At 47.9% G+C, this 26,416-nt stretch overlaps 1 protein-coding gene across 1 annotated transcript in view; it reads left to right on the plus strand.

Moving 5' to 3' along the window:
* LOC308325384 (protein unc-13 homolog A-like) overlaps nt 1–26,416 on the plus strand; it is a gene marked incomplete at its 3' end in the record, with an annotated part of 74,073 nt that overhangs the window by 18,130 nt on the left and 29,527 nt on the right. The window contains exons 4-17 of the mRNA XM_080777869.1: nt 1,229–1,346; nt 1,804–1,927; nt 3,407–3,477; nt 3,823–3,877; nt 4,861–4,890; nt 6,075–6,255; nt 8,579–8,649; nt 8,863–9,069; nt 11,863–12,016; nt 13,586–14,183; nt 14,403–14,662; nt 16,412–16,517; nt 20,233–20,276; nt 21,288–21,366. Of these exons, the coding sequence (XP_080633995.1) occupies nt 1,229–1,346; nt 1,804–1,927; nt 3,407–3,477; nt 3,823–3,877; nt 4,861–4,890; nt 6,075–6,255; nt 8,579–8,649; nt 8,863–9,069; nt 11,863–12,016; nt 13,586–14,183; nt 14,403–14,662; nt 16,412–16,517; nt 20,233–20,276; nt 21,288–21,366 (2,098 nt within the window). The remainder of the gene's footprint in view (nt 1–1,228; nt 1,347–1,803; nt 1,928–3,406; nt 3,478–3,822; nt 3,878–4,860; nt 4,891–6,074; nt 6,256–8,578; nt 8,650–8,862; nt 9,070–11,862; nt 12,017–13,585; nt 14,184–14,402; nt 14,663–16,411; nt 16,518–20,232; nt 20,277–21,287; nt 21,367–26,416) is intronic.

Here is a 26,416-nt window from a genome sequence, read left to right on the forward strand (position 1 = left end):
AAGTCGGCTCGTCGGTGCTACGGAAAAGTTCTGACGAGCCGAAATCATTTCGGCACTACAGCTCCGAAACAGCTGTAAAATAGGAGTATGAATCGGCCGTAAGACAGGTTTCTGAACTGTCCACAGCCCTCCTCTGAGACACAGTGAGTTAGACAGGTTTCTGAACTGTCCACAGCCCTCCTGTGAGACAGAGTAGACAAAGAATGGAAACACTAAGTGTTTGCATGTGGACGATAATAGTCCCCTGGTGATACACACATGTAAATGTGCATGTCGTCTGCATAATTATGTAAATGCATGTGGTTGTTTTCCATAATGAGAGACAGCAGAAGGCTTTGTACAGTATGATGTTGAAGGCTGTGTACAGTAGAGCTTGAACAGAAGACTGTTCAACTGCAGTGCGGACCAGGCCTCGTCACAGAGCACGGTCACGGCCATGGACAATATTATATTATAGTATCTCCTATTCCTTGTCCCAGATGACATTTTTGGTCAAAACAACGTTTCTTTGATGGCACAGAGCCGACGATGTGGAGCTCCCCAGAGCTCCTGTCTGGATTCACATTGTCAACAAGGCCAGCCCAGCTCTGTGTAGATTCCCAGTTTAGGTCTACTGCTAGCTGACCGGAAATGGCGGCTTTTCAAAATAAGAGCTCAAATTAAAAAAATGCTGGCGTGAATTAGATCCTAATTTTTTCAATAAATGCTAGCGGGCAATGGGTTTCTTATACGAATAATATCTATATTTATCACTTTTGAGGGGTGCTAGCCCCTCCTATATACAGGTTTAAAGTGTGTCTTTAGTTCAATGTTTGTTTTAAAAACTCCATTGACAATAAAGAGGGTTTAATATTTGTTTTTTGTTCAATGTTAAAAACAATGAAGGGAAAATGTACGTCATCTTGTCCCTAACACAATGACATTAAAACTCTTCCATCGCCACTAGGGGGCGCAAACAAGGCCCTGACCGCCAGTTTCTATACATGTTTTTATTTTATTTTTATTTTTTTCTTTGCCCAACGTTATACGCGTTTTAAAAAGGCGTTAATGGCGCTGTGGGAGTTGACCCATACAGCGCCGAGAGTTAACACATACAGAGCGAAACTAATCTGGCGTCACCAGGCTTTCCACCTCTGAGGAAAGCCTGTTCTGGTCTGTGTTACTGAATCGCGTGAGCGGACGTTAAAAACTCTCTCTCTCTCACTCTCTCTCTATGTCTCTCTCTCAGTGAGATCAACCGCTTGGACCTGGGTCTGACGGTGGAGGTATGGAACAAAGGGTTAATCTGGGACACCATGGTGGGAACCGTTTGGATCCCTCTGAGGAGTATCCGCCAGTCCAACGAGGTGAGGCACGCACACACACACACAGCACGCACGCTCGCACGCACGCACACACACACACACGCACAGCACACACAGCACGCACGCACATGTTTTATTGTGTTTCACGAGTATTCATTGTGTAATCATTGTGTTTTGTGAATATACCCATGAATAATTGAGTACTATCGAATAACAGTTTAAGTCCAAATGACCCCTCCACGTAAAGGCCTCGTTGTCCTGACCCCTTATCCATCATTTATTCATTATTATGGATAATTAGTGTGGATTTAAATTAATAATGAATAACTATTGTGTTTTCTATAGTATTTCCATGAATAATTATTGTGTGTTTTATGAATAATTATTGTGTTTTCTGAGTATTTCTATGAATAATTATTGTGTTTTTTATGAATAATTATTGTGTTTTTTCTGAGTGAATAATTCTCTCCGTTGTCCTCTGGGTCTCCGTGGCGACCAGGAGGGTCCGGGGGAGTGGCTGACGCTGGACTCTCAGGTCATCATGGCCGACAACGAGGTGTGTGGAACCAAGGAGCCCACCCTGAACCTGGTGCTGCTGGACACCCGCTTTGAGCTGCCTCTAGGTGAGAAACACCAGATCTATAGACCCCCCTGGGTGAGAAATACCAGAACTATAGACCCCCCCCTGGGTGAGAAATAGCAGATCTCTAGATCATTGAAGTGCCTCTAGGTGAGAATGAGATGCACCTGCAGGTGAGAAATACCTGTTCTGTATGTGGCTGAACAGCTCCCCCTACTGGGGGAGAGACAGATATTTCGTGAAGCCACTAATGGAATCGGGGCTTCCTGAAAGTTCATATAATGGCCTGTTGTGGCGCTGTCATTGGGCCCAAAACAAACAAACAAAACGACCGTTACAGTCTATGATCGGGAGCCACCCCCCGTTCGAGTTAAAATAAAAACCAACGAAGAAGAAGGGGGGAAGTCCCGCCTCGTTGTCTGGGCCAGCCAATGGCCAGCTGGGCCCAAACGGATCTAGAAAGATGACGATTTACCATTCAAGGACTGACTGGCTTCATCTTACGTCCATATCGGACCCGGAGAACACTTTGTCCATATTTGTTTACAGTCTATGGGCTGAACAGCTCCCCCTACTGGGAGAGAGACACTCCACGCTGCTCTGGTTTCCATTTGAGATCTATAATATGTTCACGTTTGGATCAGGTGTCAAAGGTCGAGTGCACCGGAAACGTGCACACACACACACACACGCACACAGGCATGGCATATGCATTAAATAAATCTGGATTGATTGGATATACATTTCATGTGTGTGTGTGTGTGTGTGTGTGCGCGCGTGCGTGTCTACAGTATTTGTGCGCGGTCGTGTTACGTTCTTCCTGTGTCAGCGAATAGCTAGACTATTTTTTACAACTTTGTTATGGATTAGCGTTCATTTCCTGCTGCCTGCCCTCCTCAAATCAACCATAGCGGCCGGTGAAAGCCTCACATGTGCAGAAAACGGTTGTACATTTCAGCGTTCTAATTTAAGAAAAAGCATCAAATGTAGCAGATAAACAAGCTCGTTTATCACTGTTGCTGGGGAGAAACCTCCTAGTGATCCTCTCGGTCTCCACTCGGACTCTAACCACACACGCACGCACGCACAGTCTAGACTCGGACCCTGGACTCGTGGCTGTTTTGCATTCGACCAAAATGGCCGAATGCCATTGTCCTAACACATAGTGTGTCGATAGGAGATATGACCTTTGACATGATCTAAATGTCTGGACAGAAGAGAAGAGCAGGGAGATCTACGTATGTTTGAAATATTAGGCTTGAGTGGTTCATTAATTCATGCACTTTCTCCCCTTCTTCCTCTTATGTGATAAAATATTCTGTCTTTGAAATGTCGTGGACTGAAAAAAGTATCGGAGAATACAAATAAATAAATACTCAACTAGGCTGCAGTACAGATTCTCCAAATATGTACTTAATTACAGTAACTCAAGTAAACGATACTTTGTTATACCGTCCCCCCCTGACTGTGTGTGTGTGTGTGTGTGTGTGTGTGTGTGTGTGTGTGTGTGTGTGTGTTGCAGATATCCCAGAGGATGAGGCGCGCTACTGGGCCAAGAAACTGGAACAGCTCAACGCCATGAGAGATCAAGATGTAATCTATACTCTGAAATCTGTTACCCAGGCTTTACTCTAGACCAAGATGCAATCTGTTAACCAGGCTTTAACTCTAGACCAAGATGTAATCTGTAATCCATCAGCCAGGCTTTATTCCAGACCAAAATGTAATCTGTTAGCCAGGCTTCATTTTAACCCATTTAGGTTTCTGTGTCAGTGGTTCTCAACCTTTTTAATGTCAAGGACACCCAGAATTATATGCATTGGACGCCGACCCCCATCTGGAAAATATGTTGTTCCATATATATATAAAAGAAATAGCAGACGAGCTTTAAGACGTTGTTGTTAAGACACGTGCTCTTCTCCTTCCTTATTGGTGCAGTATTCAAACCTGGACGAACAAGAGCGCCCCCTGCCTGTACCAGGAACACAGTGCTGTAAGTATCGTCCAATCACTGCTTTTTGAATTTCACCTTGTCCCGACTCCTCCTGGCCAATAGAAACACCCGACTCCTCCTGGCCAATAGAAACACCCGACTCCTCCTGACCAATAGAAACACCCGACTCCTCCTCCTGACCAATAGAAACACCTGACTGCTCCTCCTGACCAATAGAAACACCCGACTCCTCCTCCTGACCAATAGAAACACCCGACTCCTCCTCCTGACCAATAGAAACACCTGACTCCTCCTCCTGGCGAGGAATTCAGCTGGCGGAACCTTCCGTCGGGAGCAGTTAATTTGTTAAACATAAACGACGATACGCTAACTGTAAACGTAAAAATAGTAAAAACATAAATAACAATAGATGCATTGAAATGGCGATGGATGTATACAGGAAATGGGGAAAGAGAGAGAGAGAGATGGGACCGATGACACACCGCAAATATCGTCGGGATCGGATTCGGGATTCGAACCCGCAGAACGCACTGGACCGCTATCTATCTATATAGGCCAGCGGTCCAATGAGGCCAGGAGGATCGAGCGCTTCTTTCTAGCGCGTCTTTACCACAGAAAGGCCTCTCGCTGCCAGCTAAACAAAACACTGTCCACATGCAGCCCCTCAAAGGCTGGCTGGCTGGCTGGCTGGCTGGCTGGCTGGCTGGCTGACTGGCTGGCTGGCTGACTGGCTGGCTGGCTGGCTGACTGGCTGACTGACTGACTGACTGACTGACTGACTGACTGACTGACTGACTGACTGACTGCAGCCAGTGGCTCTGTGTCTGTGTCTCCCTCCATTCATAAACTCTTCCATGTGTATCCCAGCCCTGCTGTTTTTAATGAACACCTGGTGAAGTTATACAACCATGAGATTTATCAATGAATGAATGCCTCCTGATTTGTTTCCCTTTTTTTTCTCCTCCACTGCAGTTCAACTGATTTATCAATGAATGTATTTGTATCCTCCTGTTTCACTGCAGGTAACTGGAGTTTGTGGGGAGACCAACAGAGTGAGTATCATCACAGACAGACAGACAGACAGACTTTAACAACACAAATTACATTAAATTGTCTGAGAACAACTGAACTATGGATAACACTAACAGCACACATGCAAACACACATGATTCATTCATATCTCTCTCTCTCTCTTACTCTCTCTCTCTCTGATTAGCTGATGGTCTTACATAAGGCTCCCTCTGACTCGCCCACATCACTGCAGTGTTTTAATCCATCAGAGAGAGAGAGAGAGAGCGAGAGAGAGATATTAATCTTGCTTAATACGTATTGCTTATTTTACTGTCCAATATGACACACGGTCCAAGTTATTGTGGAACATATACTCGCTCCAGTATTACCTCAAGTAGGCTACCAAAAGTATAAATTACTAATTAATGCAGAATGTCCCATTTCATGGTTTCAACTTTGTTGCAGTATTGATACTTTTACTTAAGTAAAACATGCAAGTACTTTTAGGTATAAGCATAGGGAAGGAAGGAAGGAAGGAAGGAAGGAAGGAAGGAAGGAAGGAGTCTTTGAAATGGCTGCAGTGTGCATTTACTGTTGTAAACATTGCAGTGGTAGTTCTGGTCTTAACCCATTCTGACCTGAGATCAGATTCTAAAAAATGTCTTCTACATCCTGACAGTTTTCTGAAAAAGCTATGTTTCTATGTCAGTTGTTCTTTGATTTAAAAAAAAATACCAAAAGGAGACTTAAGTATTATTTTGAGGTTACTTTGATGGAACATGGTAACAAACAAATGAATATGGGGAATCATCGCTTTACAGTTACCGTGCAATGTTGAGGTATTTTTTTACTTTGCTTGAGTATTTCCAATAATTGTACTTATCTACTCCACTACATCTCAGATCCAAATTAAAAATACTTTTTACTCCACTACATTTATTTGAAAACTTACTTTGTAGATTTTGATTATTATAACAAAACGGCCGTTTGAAATATACAGTATAGCCGATCTACAAGCTGTGACAATGACACATTGTGAGCTTGTATAGTTCTGCCATTTCCTAAATATTTCCGTGCATTTGAAAAACTTGTGTACTTTCTACTTTCGGTACATTTTGAAATCCAGTCATGGTTGTCACACGAACCAGAGGTATATCTCTACCGGGCAGCATTGCTATACTTCTTAACCGCTGTGAACGCTGCATTGTGTGCGTTTGTTTCGCAGACGAGGACCCCGACAGCGCGGTGGACGACCGGGACAGCGACTATCGCAGCGAGACCAGCGCCAGCATGCCTCCACCCTTCTACACCACCTCCCAGCCCAACGCCTCGGTGCACCAGTACCCCCGCTCCACCGGGTACCCCCGCTCCACCCAGAGAGACCAGGAGTACCAGAGGACAGTCAGGTAGGGGTGTGTGTGTGTGTGTGTGCGTGCGTGCGGTGTGTGTGTGTGGAACTGGCCTTAAAACTCTTTCAGCGCCAGTTTAGGCTTTAGAGTGCCAATTATCCCATTATAAAGAAAGAAATAATTTGTAATTCTATTATGCATGTAATGTGCATGTCATCACCTGTACACCAGATTAGAGGAATTTTCAAAATATGATTTTTTTTTAAATAAAGAATAAAATAAAAAATAATAAAAAATAATTCCCAAGGGAAGACGTCTTGTCGTCCGTGGCATCCGGTAGTTAATTGGCAATTAGACGTTAATGGCTACCAAACAGTTTTAATAGAGCAGCGTGTGGAACCGGCCAGTTGCCTTAACACATTCTGTACAAAACACGTCTGGAAACGTCATAAGGATCAGAAACGAGTAATACCTTAGACGTCTGTGGACGTCCTAGCGACGTCCAAACGACGCGGGGCGAGATAATAATATTCAGAATTATTCCTATTTTTTTTTTTGGCATTTCGCTTTTCGCTTGCCGTATGCTAACGCTCTGTGCAAATATTAGCTTGTCATTGACTCCCATGTTAGCGCGGCGGAAAGAATGACTCGTATCTCCTCATCCAGGGCGCTCTCCGTGGTGATGAATGGATCGATATGCTGGCGCTGCATTTCTGCTCCTCATCCGTCTCTCCCGCAAAATATGAACGCTTTTTGGAGTTTATATAAATATATTAAGATGATCGGGGATTATGAGCTCACTTTGTCAAGTCAATTTTTTTAAGAAAGTATTTCCGGTTCATGGCTTTCAGAGTAAAAGCGATCAGACTACTCTGGCACTATAAGGGCCTTTATTTTGATGCACGTTGGCGTACTCAATGTGTTAACAGAGCAGCGTGTGGAACCAGACGGTTGCCTTAATACTGAGAGATTTATAGATTTAATAGTGAGATATTTATAGATTTTGAGGCATAGATAATATATTAGAAACTTAAAGGAGAATTCCATGCTAGAAGGCTTTATTACCTTTCTTTGTAGTCTTTACGTCCCCACCAAAGAGGTCCAGGTGTTTTTTTGTGCAAAAACTCCTTTTTGGCTATTTCCCTATACCATAAGCGCTCAATGAATTTAATGGGAATTGAGTGGGGCTATGGGGTGTTGTGCTAATTTGCTTATTTCCGATCGAAATAAGTAGTAAAGTGTGCCGCTTGGGATATTATTTACATTATGAAGAGACGATATATACAAAAAATATATAATTTTGAGCGATGGAAATAAGCGAATTAGCGCAACACCCCATAGCCCCATTCAATTCCCATTCCCATTCAATGCAATTCATTTAGGGCTTATGGTAGGGGAAATAGCCAATGAGGAGCTTTTGCACAAAATAACACCTGGACCTCTTTGGTGGGGACGTAACGACTACAAATAAAGGTAAGAAAGCCTTTTAGTATGGAATTCTCCTTTAAGCTTCATCAAGAATTGATCAATGTCACCATGGTGCTCTAGCACCCCCTAGTGTCTATCTGTGCACGCCACTGCACGCATGTGCACTCCAGACTGGGGGCTAGAACTCCAGGACTAGAACAGTAACTAATACTACTTTCGCGTTTGATGCCTTTGTGGACGCTCGTCTCGTCGTCCTCCCCCTCCCCCTTCCCCCCATGCATCGTTTCATTTGTAAAGCATTTCCGGGAAGCCTCTCATGTTTCCGTTTCCTACTGTCTGTCTCGTATCTCGTATCACCATTACTGCTCCATCTCATCCATTAGAAAGCTCAGCAATGCAGCAATGTGTATGTGCTTCTTCTGGCCTACCCTCACGCATGTCGTGCGTGTGTGTGTGCGTGCGACAGTTGGTAAAGTGCAAGGCGGCCCGGTCGCTCGGTCAGACTGTCCAGTTGACAGTGTGCGTCTCTAAGCACGTCTCAGATTATTAGGCAGATTAGGTTGACCGTCGGTGTTGGCGGTCGATGGTCCTCCATCGGTTTTACGTCGATCACAACGTGCCTCGCCCTGACAGCATTTATTTATTAACAGTTTGCAGAATTTCAGTACATTTCAACATATACAACAACTGTTAACTGAGTGGCTCTCCTCTCCTCTCCTCTCCTCTCCTCTCCTCTCCTCTCCTCTCCTCTCCTCTCCTCTCCTCTCCTCTCCTCTCCTCTCCTCTCCTCTCCTCTCCTCTCCTCTCCTCTCCTCTCCTCTCCTCTCCTCTCCTCTCCTCTCCTCTCCTCTCCTCTCCTCTCCTCTCCTCTCCTCTCCTCTCCTCTCCTCTCCTCTCCTCTCCCCTCCCCTCCCCTCCCCTCCCCTCCCCTCCTCTCCTCTCTCCCATGCAGTCCGACAGGGAGCTACGGTTCCTCTGCGGAGCTTAGCCGCTGCTCCAGCCAACTCAGCGAGGAGGACTATGGCGATGGGGGGGGCTACGGGCTGGAGGGGGGAGAGGGAGGGGGGGGCTATGGCCTGGAGGGGGAAGGGGGAGGAGGGGGAGGGGGCTACGGCCTGGAGGGGGGAGGAGTAGGAGGAGTAGGAGGAGTAGGAGGAGTAGGAGGAGGAGGAGGAGGGGGCTACGGCCTGGAGGGGGGAGGAGTAGGAGGAGTAGGAGGAGTAGGAGGAGGAGGAGGAGGGGGCTACGGCCTGGAGCGGGACCCCTACGACGAGAACGACTCGTACCACTCGTGCCACTCGTCGGTCAGCTACGGGAAGGAGGAGGGCTCGCCGGACTGGGACGGGGACGAGGCCACGCCGGGGTCCCGGGACTACAGCGACGAGGGGGGCTACAGCCGGGACGGGGGCGAGGAGGGGGCCCTGTACGAGGAGGAGGAGGAAGGTACGTTGTTGCAGGGAACCACGGAAATACACCACATATAGAGCACCCAAGTCTATAGGGAACCACGGAAATACACCACATATAGAGCACCCAAGTCTATAGGGAACCACGGAAATACACCACATATAGAGCACCCAAGTCTATAGGGAACCTCGGAAATACACCACATATAGAGCACCCAAGTCTATAGGGAACCACGGAAATACACCACATATAGAGCACCCAAGTCTATAGGGAACCTCGGAAATACACCACATATAGAGCACCCAAGTCTATAGGGAACCACGGACATACACCACATATAGAGCACCCAAGTCTATAGGGAACCTCGGAAATACACCACATATAGAGCACCCAAGTCTATAGGGAACCTCGGAAATACACCACATATAGAGCACCCAAGTCTATAGGGAACCACGGAAATACACCACATATAGAGCACCCAAGTCTATAGGGAACCTCGGAAATACACCACATATAGAGCACCCAAGTCTATAGGGAACCTCGGAAATACACCACATATAGAGCACCCAAGTCTATAGGGAACCTCGGAAATACACCACATATAGAGCACCCAAGTCTATAGGGAACCTCGGAAATACACCACATATAGAGCACCCAAGTCTATAGGGAACCACGGACATACACCACATATAGAGCACCCAAGTCTATAGGGAACCACGGAAATACACCACATATAGAGCACCCAAGTCTATAGGGAACCACGGACATACACCACATATAGAGCACCCAAGTCTATAGGGAACCACGGAAATACACCACATATAGAGCACCCAAGTCTAGGGAACCACGGACATACACCACATATAGAGCACCCAAGTCTATAGGGAACCACGGACATACACCACATATAGAGCACCCAAGTCTAGGGAACCACGGAAATACACCACATATAGAGCACCCAAGTCTATAGGGAACCACGGAAATACACCACATATAGAGCACCCAAGTCTATAGGGAACCACGGAAATACACCACATATAGAGCACCCAAGTCTATAGGGAACCACGGAAATACACCACATATAGAGCACCCAAGTCTATAGGGAACCACGGAAATACACCACATATAGAGCACCCAAGTCTATAGGGAACCTCGGAAATACACCACATATAGAGCACCCAAGTCTATAGGGAACCTCGGAAATACACCACATATAGAGCACCCAAGTCTATAGGGAACCACGGAAATACACCACATATAGAGCACCCAAGTCTATAGGGAACCACGGAAATACACCACATATAGAGCACCCAAGTCTATAGGGAACCACGGACATACACCACATATAGAGCACCCAAGTCTATAGGGAACCACGGAAATACACCACATATAGAGCACCCAAGTCTATAGGGAACCTCGGAAATACACCACATATAGAGCACCCAAGTCTATAGGGAACCACGGAAATACACCACATATAGAGCACCCAAGTCTATAGGGAACCACGGAAATACACCACATATAGAGCACCCAAGTCTATAGGGAACCACGGACATACACCACATATAGAGCACCCAAGTCTATAGGGAACCACGGAAATACACCACATGTAGAGCGCCCAAGTCTAGGGAACCACGGACATACACCACATATAGAGCACCCAAGTCTATAGGGAACCACGGACATACACCACATATAGAGCACCCAAGTCTATAGGGAACCACGGAAATACACCACATATAGAGCGCCCAAGTCTAGGGAACTACGGAAATACACCACACATAGAGCACCCAAGTCTGACCTCAATATCGGTAGAGGGCGCAAATCCACAGGTTCATGTACTTTTTATTTGCATTGTAATCCCCATATAGGGGGGATTTTAGATCGCCTCATATAAGAACTGTGTTTGAAAAATAAACATGTCACCCCGGCCGCTTCACTCATATGGATATGAAGAATCATCTGACTGAGAGAAAACGCTATTGTTATACTGCTGCTGAATTAGTTACATTTTCGCTAGAAGCAGACTATGTCATATATGAGTGACTGACTGTTGCAAACGATACAGAGACACCGCCCTGACAATAACACTGAGACAACTTGTTCATTTTTGGACCACAACGCTTATAGTAGACGATATTAAGATCACCCCATGTTATTCTCCATAGAGAAATTACTTCCGCGAACCAGGGGAATCGAAGGGATGAGCGAGTTACGTCAGGACTTCGGTGCTCTATTACTTTGGTTTCTGTTCATTAACCCAGCACAGTCAGTTGTGCTGTCGCCTCACAGCTAGAAGGTCCTGGGTTCGATTCCCACTCGGGGACGCTGTGGGCGCTGGTGGCGTGTTCTCTCCTCCGCGTCAGACAGTGCCCATACCCGAGGCGGGGTTGGCGAAAGGGCCAATGTTTCTATGTCAGTCATTCTCATACATTTTCATGTAAAAAAAACGAATCTAGCGAGACATGGTATCGTTTCATTTAGTGCCTTAATGAATGAAGGATTTTTTTTAAGATGTTACGGTTAGCTTTTGGTACTTTGTACCGTCTACCAGAGGGAAGTCGTTGGAACTCCCTGCAGAGTGGATCATTTGCTATATTGACAGCTTTTTTTCCCAAAGTACTTCCTTGTAGATGCAACTTAATTCTCCCAATGATCTTTGAGGCTATATAAGGTTCAGTATTCGCTGCAGCTTGCTTCTTCTTTTTACATTAAGATTGCCATACCACAAGTCAAGATTCACTCTATCATTGTTCTTATAGACTGTTTCCATGATATGCTTGCTTATTGTTCATTGTATTGGCTGTACGATAACCCCCCCCCCCACAGACGGAGGGCTGTACGAGGGCGAGGAGGACGTGCTCTACGAGGACGAAGACATGATGTACGACGACGAAGACATGTACAACCTGGACGGGACGCAGAGCGAGGACCTGGAGCCGCCCTACACCCCCACCCCCCCCTCCACGGACCCCTCCTCAAGGTATGAGCCCCCCTCGGCCTCTACACCCCTATACCTCCACCACCCTGCTGCTGCAGGACCCCTCCTCATTACGGTATGGAACCCCCCCCATACAGGCTCCAAGCCAGGCCCTCCTCAGGACGGCAACACATATGGGACACAATGCTCAGAACCTGCAGGGGACAGAGGCAACAACCAGTACCAGGCAACATAATATAGGCACTCCTCCAATATCCTGTATGGCTATAAGCAAGCCTACTAATATATATATATATATATATATATATATAGTCACTACTAATCAAACATAATAACAACAAGTAAGACGCGCAAACGCGGGAAGTGAACGCAGCTTCATATTTGGGTTTTTTTAAGATTTTATTTTAAGTTAAGTTTTTTTTAAGTTAAGGTGTGTGTGTGTGTGTGTGTGTTATTTTTTTAAGTTAAGTTTTTTTTAAGTTAAGTTTTTTTTTAAGTTAAGTTTTTTTAAGTTAAGTTGTGTGTGTGTGTGTGTGTGTGTGTTTTTTTTTTTTTTCTTCTGTGTGATACAGCTGCGCCCTCTGGTGTTGGGCAGGTGGTGTAACAGCGGGACAGACAGACACACAGACACACAGGCACACAGACATGATCTGCTAGCTAGGTCTCATAGTTAGTGCTCACTGCGTTCGCAAAAACAGCCAAGGGCTGTCACACCCTTCTCTAGACACTTAATAATAATTACATTATTATTATATTATAATAATTAATATGGGTATAGGCCTACTTTTGAAAAGCCAAAGACCAGGCGGGATGCCAACTAATAAAAAAAATAAAGACCCGGACGAGCAACCAATCTACTGGGTTCACTCGCAAGAGACCGGACGAGTACAGTTCCATTATATCTATAGATATTCCACTTAGCTTACGCATGTTAATCATAACTACTTTTTATGTATGTGATGTATTGCTATGCTTTTTGTTATTGCTTTACCCTCTAGCACCCAGAGTTGCTTTTTAGCAACAAATTTAATTTAATTAATTACTATTTTTTTTTTTTTTTTTCTGTTCTTTTTTCAATTAAACGTCATCAGTGATGTTCATTGCAATGCCATTTCAATGCCATTGGTCATGATATTTGCATATAAACACCCCCCACAGAGGCTGAAATTCACACAAATAAAAAATGTCTGGACTCTGTGCGATTTTGAACATTTTTTAACCTAAGACTTTTGACCTTTACCCTAATAAAAGTAGGTAAAATAATTGTAATATATGTTTTTTTGTGATCATTAGAATGTCTAGAACATGTTTTATTCATTATTGTGAAAGATATCCCCCAAATGTAAATTATTAATTTATTATATTACTATATCATTATTATATAATTATTATAAAATTGTCATCAAACTTTATTTTTTTATTTTTTTTAACATATTTTTTAGTGTCAGTCCTAGTAGTAGAAAGTAGTAGTAAGGTTGAAATCTATTTTTTGCAAGTAGAAATGAATGCGTGTGTTAGGGTTAATGTAAATCGCTCTGGATTAAGAGCGTCTGCTAAATGCTTAAATTGTAAATTGTAACCTTCGTCGTCGTCCTCCTCCTCTTCCTCCAGACCTCCCCTGGAGAAGCAAACGTCGCTCCACCAGCAGCCCCCTGCCAGTGGCCCCCAGCAGCAGCCCCTCCCCAACCAGGCTCTGGTCCCTCCCCCCCAAGGCACAGTGGGGGGGCAGCAGCCCCCATCGGGCCCCCCCGGAGCGACCACCGCTCAGATGCAGCCCCCAAAACCCGGACCCCAACAACAACAACAACAACAACCACCCCCCCAGGCCGCGGCCCCCTCCGCCACCTCCTTCTTCTCCATGGCCAAGCCCTTCTCGGCGGCCGTGACGGGCCTGGCCTCCAGCTTCTTGTCTTCGGTCCCCCAGACGACCGCCCCCCAGAACCAGAACCAGAACCAGGCTCCTCACCCCCCCCTGCAGGCCCAGAGCCAGCAGCAGCAGCAGCCCCTCCTCCCTGGGGGCCCCGGGCTGCAGCAGCAGGGGGGGGGCCCAGCAGCACCGCCACCGGGGGGGCCCACCTCCTCGGTCACGGGCGCTCCCCCCCCCCCAGGTGGACCCCATCAGACTCCCCCCGCTGGCACGGGACCTCCTCCCCCCCCCTCCTCCTCGCAAAAACAACAAGACGGACCCCAGTCCCACCAAGATCCCATGGTTAGTAGAGCTTTAGCATTTTTATGTTAAGTTTGTATTTCATTTGGATCTCATTTGTTTTTTTTCTATTTCAACGTGGTTTGACACAAATGCTACATTATTTTATATGGTAGCTTATTCTGGGCCAGATCTGACTAGTTACTGTATGATCAGTGTGATCACCCGTACTAGTTACAGCTGTAATAATCATTGTTGCCCCCCCCCACACACACCCCCCAGACCCAGGACGGGGGTCCGGCAGACGGGCGCCAGGCGGGTGTCCCCGAGGACCGCCAGGGTTTCCCTCCCACGGAGGAAGAGGAGGCTCTGCGGGAGGAAGAGGAGGAGATGATGAGGGACCTCCTGGACGCCGACAGGACCACCTCGTCTCCCCCCGCCGCCGGACCCCCCCCCAAGGGGGAGGGGGGGGAGGAGGAGGGGGAGCGCTACGAGGGGAGCCCGCCCCCCACGCCCGAAGACATCACGCCCCCGCCCGACAGGTATGCAACGGCGAGAAACGTGCCGCGGTTTAGCGACGAGATTCCAACGAGAAATGCAAAGGGCCCTGTTTCCGCCAATCGCTAAATTTCTTTGACTTTTCTTTGACAAAAAAAACATTTTTGAATGGTTCAAATAGGCTAAGCTCACAATGTGTCGATGTAGATCGCCTAGTTGAACAATTTTAAAAGGTTTTTTTTTTAAATAGTAAAAAAGAAAAGAGAAAAATATAAAAAAATATGTTTAGCGATCAGGGGTAAGGCACTAGCAAATATCGGGCAACACAAGACAACAAAATATTCTCACGTTTTGGTCCGTGGCTAAAATGCTGAATAAATAATGGACCTTGATAAGAAAAGGGTTGAAAATCCACTGCTGCAAATGATAGATTAGCTGCGTTGGAAAGGGAGAAAAGTCTCCTTATTTTGTGCCAGAGCTCAGCAACCTCTGAATCTCTCTTGACATCTGAATGAATCCCTCCTCCGATTAGCAGCAGTGTATTCACAGCGAGCACAATAACAATGACACTATAGTAACTATGAATAAATGTGTCCTTTTAAACAATTGGCTCTATAACTGCAAATGGACGACAAGACACCGTCCACGCACCAAAACGCTAGTCCTAGACAAGTCGACATCACCTGGAATCACTTTTAGCGCTGTTTCGTGAACTATAGAAGCATTGGCAGATATTCAAAACCCATCTGGTGGGGAACGGTGGCGCAGTCACTAGGTCCAGGGTTCGATTCCCGCTGGGGTTCTCTCTCCCTCCATCAGTGGGTGGGGTTGGTGAAAGGGCCTTTCTGTTCTCCCTGTCTGTACCGGTATGTACCCTCACAAAAAAAACATGCAGTAATCTCTAGACTGCCTCTCCCTGGCCAGCCGGGGCGCCTGATGGAGGGGGAAAGGAACTGGTTGGAATTACATGTTCCTTTCACGCGCTATACGTCCAGCCGGGGAAACTCTCCCCATGTGTGAAAAGCAGCGGGCGGCTTGGACTCCTCATGCATTGAAGGAAGCATGAGGTCAGTCCATTGTGAGGATTACATTATATAATTGACACTGGGTGAGAAAAACCATTGTTAACATTTCATACCTTGATCGTAAAAAAACAGAAATTAGTTTAATTTGACCTGGGATGTTAATAATGTAGATGAGGAGATGTTTTATCTGTCGTCACATTTTGCTATCGTGGTGTGTGGACAGACAGACAGACAGACAGACAGACAGACAAACCCGTGCTTAGATTATACTTATTATACAGTTATAGGCTTTGCAAATTAACTGCTCCTGACGGAACATTCCGCCAATTAGAATCCAACCGGCAACGACTTTTAGCTTTATTATTGATATCAAACCGGATTGCTGATTTTATTTTTTTGCTAGGCCTTTCCTTCTTCAGCGATCCTAGACGAGTTTTGCGCGCACTGCCGTTCACTTCTTGTATACAGTCGGACTGAAAAGCTGAGGTCTTTTCTGATTATCCGGTGATCCCGATTGGAACATTGGTGCTTTCAAGAGCAAGGATGGCCCACATTTTAGCTCGCTAGCATTGACGCTAATTATTTAGCATCTAAGATGTCCGCCCAAACCGGACGTGCATCCAGTGTGCAACACAACTAAAATGAAGCAGATCCGGGTCAGCACTCGGCAGTATAGCGTTGGCTCTTCCGTCCACCAGGTGGCAGTCAACTTGTTTTAAAAAAAAAAAAAGTAACGCGCATGTACGTGGTTTCTGTCTGTCCCTGTAGCCCAGCGGCGGTGGATGAGGAACCCAAAGAACCCGTGGATCCTTCGGTCCGAGCCAAGGAGAACTGGCTGAGGATCTACGACAAAGTCCTGGTGCAAGTCAGGGAGGTAGGAGTCCATGTTCCACCTTTTATGATGAATCCATGTTCCACTTTTTACACCAAGTCATGGAGGTAGGAGTCCATGTTCCAACTTTATGATGATTCCATGTTCCACTTTTTACACCAAGTCAGGGAGGTAAGAGTCCATGTTCCACCTTTATGATGAGTCCATGTTCCACCTTTATGATGAGTCCAGATTCCACCTTTAATATGATTCCATGGTCCACCTTTAAGATGTGTCCAGGTCCCACCTTTAAGATGAGTCCAGGTCCCACCTTTAAGATGAGTCCAGGTCCCACCTTTAAGATGAGTCCATGTTCCACCTTTAAGATGAGTCCATGTTCCACCTTTAAGATGAGTCCAGTTTCCACCTTTAATATGAGTCCATGGTCCACCTTTAAGATGAGTCCATGTTCCACTTCCATCAGTTCGGGGCTCTCCCCAGGTTGGCAGAGGGAGAGCATAGCGTCCAGCTTTAGGAAATTAGCACCGGGTGGAGAAAAAAAAAAGGGTTACAAAACTGTGGGATGAAAATGTAAGAGATAAAAAACCATGGTGGTCCCGGGTCTGTCATGGGATCGTTGTGACGTTAGTGAGACGTTGGTGACCACGTACGAATGGCTGGAAGTATACTTAAGAAAGTCTGTGAAATATGTATGCGTGGTTGAATTATTCATATTTCCCTCAGATAGGGTATATCTCACTTCTATTTTCATCACCCTGTCCTCGTGCTAGAGTCCCGCAGTGCAGCACGCTTAATGTTTCATATTCTGGGACATGAATATTTCAAAAGGATGTCTTTAACCCATTCTGAACGGGAACCCATTTTGGTGTTATAGCATCATGTTATGCTTTAGCTATTGAAAAAATAGCAGATCTACAAGCTCATAGCGCGCCACCAAGTGGCGCGCTACGAGCTTGTAGGTCTGCTATTTTTGAAAAATCGAAGAGCGACTGACATTTTTAGAATCTGATCTCGGGTCAGAATGGGTTAATCAGACCAGTGTGTGTCCAGTGGAAACCTCGTATATGAATCTGATCTCAGGTCAGAATGGGTTAAATACCGACGGAACATGGTGAAGGTACTTTTTGTTTTATTTCATTCGGGGGAGGGGGGAGGGGGGAGGGGGGAGGAAGGAGGGGAGGGGGGGGGGGTGAGGGTGTGGGGTGGGGTGCAGAGGAACCCGCAGCTCTGCATGTATATGACTGGTTTGCCACAGTATAGACGGCTTTTTTTAATATATCATTTCCACGTTTATTTGAGTTCTGCTTGTATCAGTTCATTTGCATTTAGTTATTGGCGTCAGTGGTTTTCAACCCTTTCCTTTGGATTTTGTCCACAATTAGTTTAGTTTATTTGCACATATGTACATAATAACAACAATATGGTAAAATAAAATAAGGGAAATATTTCAATAAGAAACAAGATTAGTTACATACATGATGTGCTGGAAGTGCCAAAAAACAAACAAAGGGGCTTATCGAGTGGCCTTCCTATAGAAGCTACCATTTGAGCTTAGATAACATAAATTAAGATATGAATAATATTGGTAAGCCTAAGGATTTAAAAATAATAATAATAATTAAAACAATTGCGCTGTTCCATGTTGGCAGGGACGTGCTGCTAGGGGGCGCTATCACCAGGGACGTGCAGAAAGTGTTGGAGAGGCAGGTGCTGAAATCCCGTAGGAGGGCACTTTTGGACAAAAAAGAGCAGATCTACAAGCTCACAACGCGTCGTGCTGCGACGCGTTGTGAGCTTGTAGGTCAGCTATTTTTGGGGCGCAGCCCAGCACGCTAGTGGAGATGAAGGTGTAACTACATGGATTTCTAAACAAATTTGTTCTAAACCAAATACTGTGTTCAAGTTCAGGAGACTCTCCTGAATGATGCCTTCCAGCATGGCGGAGAGGAGGGCATTTTGCATTTTTTTCCACCGTGTAGTAAATACTGCATTCGTGGTCGGGAGAGGGCAGTTGTTTTACAGACGGGCAAAAGGGCAGTTGTTTTACAGACGGGTAAAAGGGCAGTTGTTTTACAGACAGGTAAACGGGTGTCTATGTGTGCACGTCCCTGGATGTACCATTAGGAGAGATAACAGGCAAAACGTTGATCAAAATAAGAATTCTTCTACATTCTCTTTATTGTGTATAGACTTCTCGTAAATTAAGTAATGCATATGTTTAACAATACTCGGGGAGTGTAAAATGAAACCAAATAATTTTACGCCCTCAAGAGTTAAAGATCTAATAAGGGTCCATTTGGTTACCTTATACCAACTCTCCCTCGTTTAGCTGGGGGACCACCTTGGAACCCCGTCAAGGACCACTGGTTGAAAACCACTGATTGACATATTTTTTACTTTGATGTTCGTTACCTTTCAAAATCAGTTTTTTTCCCCCCACTTGCATTGATGTTTGTTTATGTTATGTATAATTATGTTGCTTTTGGCCTCACTCACACGGTCACACCTAAGACACACTTGTGTCCTGTGTGTCATGATTTCATGACACAACATTGTTGTGTCATCAAACCATGTGACTTAGGTGTGAGTGTCTTAGGTGTGAGTGAGGCCTTATAGGGTTTGATTATATTTTCAGTTTTTTATTTGTTTGTTTTGCTTTTTGTTTGTTTGTTTGTTTGTTTTATTTTTTTGCCACCATTTTGCTTTCCTTCCAGTTTCATGTCATTGCCATTGCGACACTCGCTGCATGCATTCTGCTCGGCACCTCTGATTGGAGCAGACTGAGAGGTGGGTACAAGGTGATTGGCTCTGAGCCTGAGGGCCGATGATGATGCGTTTAGTATAGTCATAGCCTGAACCAGAGTAATCTAGTTAGGCAGTGGCAACACTAGCATTGACTCCCTCCAACAAAGCTGTAATTCTTCAGCACAAGGTGGGAAGGAGACTCCTCTTCCTCAAGGTTGTGGCTGATGATGAGTTATAACTCTGACTGACGTCTTTTACAGTCAGGCTCTGCCCTCTGATATATCCAGAGGTTTAGACATCACTGCCATATCCACCCTACCTCCAACACCCATAGGTTTATACAGCCTGCCATATCCACCCTACCTCCAACACCCAGAGGTGTATACAGTACAGGCACTGCCCACTGCTATTTCGACCTCTATAGAGTCTGGAACTACACCTGCTGAATGTTATATAGAGTCTGGAAATACACCTCCTGAATGCTATACAGTCTGGAACTACATATCCTGAATGTTATACAGTGTCTGGAACTACACCTCCCATGTGAGCCGAGTGTAACGGAAGCTGTCTCTGCTCTTCCGTTGCTCCAGACTGTATGACGGAAGCATTTATATTGTACTCATGATCAGAGCTTCCGTTGCTCCAGACTGTATGACAAAATAATTTATATTTTACTCATGATCAGAGCTTCCGTTGCTCCAGACTGTATGACGGAATAATTTATATTTCACTCATGATCAGAGCTTCCGTTGCTCCAGACTGTATGACGGAAGCATTTATATTTTACTCATGATCAGAGCTTCCGTTGCTCCAGACTGTATGACGGAATAATTTCTATTTCACTCATGATCAGAGCTTCCGTAAGTTCAGCCTGTATGACGGAAGCATTTATATTTTACTCATGATCAGAGCGTCCGTTGCTCTCGACTGTACGACGGAAGCGTTTCAGTCTGGCCACGCAAGACTATAGAAATTGACTCTCTCTCTCTCTCTCTCTCTCTCTCTCTCTCAGACTCGAGGGGAGATGTCCGTGTCACTGTGGTTCGGTAAAGGAGGGTGAGTAATAAATAAAATGACAGACATTCTCTCCTTCATCCTGCCATCTCTCTGCTGTCTGGAAGACACCAGCTAACTCCAGCTCAAGTGGAGTTAGGAGGTTTTAGCTCAAGTGGAGTTGGGAGGTTTTAGCTCAAGTGGAGTTGGGAGGTTTTAGCTCAAGTGGAGTTGGGATGTTTTAGCTCAAGTGGAGTTAGGAAGTTTTAGCTCAAGTGGAGTTAGGAGGTTTTTGTCAAAGCGCTTTTTAATACTTTTCCTTTGGTTCAACATGTTTGAGGTGCGCTAGCTCCGCCTCCTATGCCCAGCTTTGTGTGTCTGTGTGTGCCCCGTAGCGATGATTTGATTGGCTGAGCACCCCACAGTTTATACCTGTATCTGCGTGAAAATCACATAAAACCCTGCATTTATTTCCTGCATTTTCCGCATATCTCAACATTCCGCAATTGTTCGGGATATTGGGCGGAGCTCTGTACAGCAACGTTTAAATATAAACATTTGTTATTGGTTGTTCAGGATATTGGGCGGAGCTCTGTACAGCATCGTTTAAATATAAACGTTTTTTATTGGTTGTTCAGGATAATGGGCGGAGCTCTGTACAGCATCGTTTAAATATAAACGTTTTTTTATTGGTTGTTCAGGATATTGGGCGGAGCTCTGTACAGCATCGATTAAATATAAACATTTGTTATTGGTTGTTCAGGATAATGGGCGGAGCTCTGTACAGCATCGTTTAAATATAAATGTTTTTTTATTGGTTGTTCAGGATATTGGGCGGAGCTCTGTACAGCATCGATTAAATATAATCATTTGTTATTGGTTGTTCAGGATATTGGGCGGAGCTCTGTACAGCATTGTTTAAATATAAACATTTGTTATTGGTTGTTCAGGATAATGGGCGGAGCTCTGTACAGCATCGATTAAATATAAACATTTGTTATTGGTTGTTCAGGATAATGGGCGGAGCTCTATACAGCATCGATTAAATATAAACATTTGTTATTGGTTGTTCAGGATAATGGGCGGAGCTCTGTACAAAATCGACAGCATGCCAGACATGAGGAGGGCCGGTGGTCCGGTGGTTCGAGACCTGGTGAGACGCACATACACACACACACACACACACACCCCACATGGTTATAATATGTTGGTAAACATAAACATGCACCAAAACGCAAGTTATCTATATAACTATGGTTCTATGAATACCGGATGACCTCCAGAGGCGGTGTTTTCAACACCTGGATATACATCACGCGCTCGCGCATTGGTCGAAAATTAATACCAACACTGTCACTCGTGACCACCTGTGGGCGTGAACCACCCATATAGGTGCCCAGGCCACAGGGATCATCCTCATGAAATCTTTTCGTCGGGATTCCGAGTGACAATGAACTCTGGCGGTCATCCGGTATTCATAGAACCATAGTTATATAGATAACTTGCGTTCTATTACATACCTACTGACCGCCAGAGGCGGTGTTTTCAACACCTGGATGACTCATACCAACAAGGTCACGAGGAATCTGCACTCACCGAACCTCAGTTGCAGGTTGAAGAGGCGGACAGCACTGCCGTCGCCACAGGGTGAGAGGTGGTCACATTCACCCTGTAGAAGCGGGCAAACGTGCACGAAGAGGCCCATGTCGCTGCAGCACAGATATCGGCCAGCGGGACACCCCTCAACGCGGCCCAGGAGGTGGAGACACTCCGAGTTGAGTGGCACCTGACAGGGGGAGCCGGCAGGCCCCGGTGCTTGTAGGCCTGCAAAACTGCGTCCACCACCCAGTGGGAAAGCCGTTGTTTAGAGACGGCACGCCCCTTTCTGTGTCCTCCATAGCACAGGAAGAGGGCGTCTGACTTCCGAAAGCCTGTCGTCCTGGCGATGTACTGCCTCAGGACCCGGATGGGACACAGCCCAGCGGCAGGGAATAGCCCCTCCGCTCCCGGCTGCGGGGTGAAAGCCGCCAACCTGACTGGCTGGTTGACGTGAAAGGCTGAGATCCTCTTGGGGAGAAAAGAGGGGTTGGGCCACAGTGTGACCCCAGATCCGTCCGCAGCCCACCTAACACACTCGTTAGCTACTGACAGGGCATGGAGCTCCCCCACCCGCTTGGCGGATGTGATGGCAAGGAGGAAGGCAGTCTTGACTGATAACCACTTGAGGTCAGCTCGCTCCAGTGGCTCGAAAGGTGCTGAGCACAGCGCTTCCAGCACCATAGGCAAGTCCCATGAAGGCACTCGGGTGACGTGTGGGGGGTGCAACCTGACAGCCCCTTTCAGGAAGCTACCCACCCATGGGTGAGACCACAGGGTACGCCCGTCGACTGGCACATGCCGGGCTGAAATGGCGGCCAGATACACCTTCACTGTATTGGGCTGAAGACTCTTATCCAGCAGTGTCTGCAGGTAGCGGAGCAGCACCGGGACAGAGCACGTGGCTGGGTCCACACATTGTTCCTCACACCAGCCAGAGAACAGCTTCCATCTGTTCGCATAAAGCGCTCTAGTGGAGGGCGCCCTAGCGCTGAGTATGGTGCGGACAACTGAAGGATCACAGGAGTTTAGTAGGAGGTCCGGCCCTTCAGGGGCCAAACATGGAGCTTGAGTCGGTCCGGACAGGGGTGCCAGATGCGGCCCCCTACTTGAGAGAGGAGATCCTGCCTCGACGGCAGAGGCCAAGGCGTCCCGTCGAGGAGTTGCTGGATCATGGGGAACCAAATCCTCCCAGGCCAGTATGGTGCCACCAGCAGCACTGCGTGCCCGTCTGTGGCTATCCTGTGCAGGGTGAGCTTGATTAGTGGGAATGGAGGGAACGCGTACAGCAGACCGTCCCGAGGCCAGGGGTGGGCCAGTGCGTCTTGCCCCAACGGGCTGGATGGTTCGGTCAGGGAGAACCACTGGGGACAGTGCGTCGACGCGCTCGAGGCGAACAGGTCCACTCCAGCTTTCCCGAACCTCCTCCATATCTCCCGAACCACTGCAGGATTCAGCCTCCATTCCCCCGGAGGAGGGCATCCACGTGAAAGCAGGTCTGCAGCCTGGTTGTTCAGCCCTGGGAGATGCACCGCTCTGAGACTCGCCAAGCGAGGGAACGCCCACCGAAGGAGTCTCTGGGCCTCCAGCAGAGACTGCTCGGATCTGACGCCTCCCTGATGGTTTACATGGTAAACAGTGGACGTATACTGTCCTGACAAGGACGTGTTTCCCTTCTAGGGCAGGGAGGAAGTGCCTGAGGGCAAGCCACACTGTACGGAGCTCGAGTACATTTATGTGCTGCTGCCTCCGCCGAGGGTCCCAGGTCCCTCTGACAGTTCTGTGTTCCCACACGGCCCCCCAGCCTGAGAGGGACGCATCCGTCACAATAACCTCCCGGCGGGAGGGTATTGAGCCCAAGACTACCCCGCGGCAAAGGTCTTGCCGTTTTTTCCAAGGATCCAGCAACCGCCGGCACTGGCTGGATGTACTCACCAGCCTCTTCTGGTGCCTCTTGGGGTCGAGGCCCAAGGCGTTGGTCCACCTCTGTAGAGGGCGCAAAGAAAGAAGCCCCAGGGGCACGATTGTGGATGCAGCCGTCAGCATGCCTAGCAACCTGAGGAGCTGGCCATATGTCACCCCTGTACCCCCTTGGTCACGGGAGACAAGCTCGTCCACCCGCCGCAGGGAGGGGCAAGCTTTCATCGAGACAGAGTTGATGGCAATGCCGATGAAAACTACGTCCTGCCGAGGAGTCAGAGAGCTCTTGGTGAAATTCACCGTGAGTCCCAGTTGTTCCACATGGTCCAGAAGGGCAGCCGTGTCGCAGAGCACCCTCTCTCGACTCGAGGCGGCCAGGAGCCAGTCGTCCAGGTATGGAAGGATCCGCATACCTCCGGCTTGCAGCGGGGCAAGCGCTGCTGCCATGCACCTGGTGAAGACCCGGGGGGAGAGAGAGAGCCCGAACGGGAGCACCCGGAATTGGTAAGCCTGCCCCATGAAGGCAAAGCGAAGGAATTCCCTGTGGTGTGGTGCCACTGGCACGTGGAAATAAGCATCTTTCAGGTCGATGCTCGTGAACCAGTCGTTGGCTGACACAGACTGGAGAACGTCCACCGTTCGCAGCATCCGAAAAGAAAACACCTTCAGGTACTGGTTCAGTCGCCTGAGGTCGAGGATCGGCCGAAGCCTGCCATCCTTTTTCGGAACTAGAAAGTAAAAAGAGTAGTACCCTCTTAGTTGAGCTGCACCAGGTACACTTTCTATGGCTCCCTTTTGTAGGAGCTCTGTAATTTCTTGACTGAGGGCTTGAGCCTTCAGTGGGTCGTCGACCATGGTCATTCTTACCCCATTGAATGGCGGGGGCCGACGTCTGAACTGCATCCTGTAGCCCCTGGATAGTGTTGATAGCACCCAAGGGTCTGGGGTTAAGGCTTCCCAGCAGGTGAGATGTTGTGGGGTGAACCTGCTGGGGCCTGGGTCCGGGGGGTCACGTCCGACTCCCCCGGGCCTGAGATGGTCCGGAGAAACGCCTGTTAGAGGCCCCACGCCTAGGCGCCCTGCCTGTGGGTGCCCGAAAGGAAGGCTGCGGGGGGTTCTGTTGGGATCGGCTCTGCCGAGGGAAGGAACCTCTGCCCCTCGAGGAACGTCTAACGTTCGCGGCTGGGTAGGAAGGAGCCGAGTATCTGCCAGCCCGGGGCGCAGACCTGCCAGATCCCTGACGCAGGTCAGCGTACTGCTTCCTGGACTTCCGTGCCTGTACACTACGCTCCAGGGCTTCTTGAGCTGCGGGTCCAAACACCTCCCCTGGGACGACAGGCAGCTTTAGGAGCGAATCCCTGCATCTGCTCGACAATGGGGACTGGGCGAGCCATACCTGGCGACGGGCCATGGTTAGAGTGGACATCAGTCTGCCAAGTTCCCTGGTCATATAGGCAAAGGTCCTGAGGGAAACGTCGCTCAGGCTCTGTGTCGGGGCATCAGCCCCCGCCGTCTGGAGAGACTGGGATAGGGCCAGGACAAGATGTGAAAGAGAGTTGCCGAGACGCGCCATACGAGCTGCTGTGTCGTAGCTCTTTGTCAGGAAGTCGTCCGTGACTCTGCACTGCGCTCGTGGACAACGAGCATCAGGCCTGAGGGCCTCGTCTGGAGACACTACCAGAGACGCAACGGTCTCACCGATTGGAGGCATGTGGTCCAAACCCAATGCGGCCGCACCCTCCATGGCCAACAAGGCCCTGCAGTCCTGTGGGAAGTGGAGCTTGGACTTCGGGTCGCCCCACGACGACTGGAGTTCCCTTATGAAGTCTGCAGAGGGAGGCACACTGAAGGACGCCGGCTGTTCAGTGCCCTTAAAAAAGGCATTTTGAATTGGGGCTGTATTCCCAGAGGCGTCAAGCCCCAGCCGTGACAAAGCCACCAGGATGGTCTGCCTGGTTAAAGAGACTTCGTCCCCAGGCATCTGAGCAGCATCCCCCTCCGGCGCCAGAGAACTCGTCTCTGAGCAGTGGGGCGAATGTGCCCCCCCCTCGTCCTCTTCCTGGCCCTCCAGACTAGTGAAGAGGGAGTCAGAGGCTGTGATGGAAATGGCATCTTCATCTCGCCCTCTGTCCTCCCTGGCATGACCATTGTGGTCATCTCTGCCCCGGCGCCGAGGCACTGAAGCCATTGTATCGGCGGTAGGGACACCAGGCTGCAGATTGAGCAGGAGGGCCTTAATCTGCGCAAATTCAGAGGCCAACGTGTCCACCTTGTGGGCCAAGGGGTCATCGCTGGTGACAGTGGCTTCTTTAACCACAGTGGCTACTTTGGGCTTCTTTGAGCCCTTGACCATTACCCTCACACCCTTGCGCTTACGGGGATCACTCACCGGGCTCAAGGTGGGCATTACTGAGCAAGCTGTGTCGCTAAAGAAATCCTCCACTGCAGCCAGCCTCGTAACCCTTGCCGTATAGGGCATGCTGGCACAGTTGGTACAGGCCTCCTCTGTCAGTGCCTGTCTTAGGTGGGCAATGCCGAGGCAGCCCGGGCACATATCATGGCCATCTTCCAGACTCGGTAAGGCCGAGCATTCAGTACAGATGCTGTACATGATGGCAAGCGGTGGAGCGAGACACTCTGTGCTTGTGTTAGATAACGCAGTGGAGCGAGACACTCTCAGTGCTTGT

Source organism: Protomyctophum bolini (assembly GCF_963924005.1).
Source record: "Protomyctophum bolini genome assembly, chromosome: 12".
NCBI classification, from domain to species: Eukaryota; Metazoa; Chordata; class Actinopteri; order Myctophiformes; family Myctophidae; genus Protomyctophum; species Protomyctophum bolini.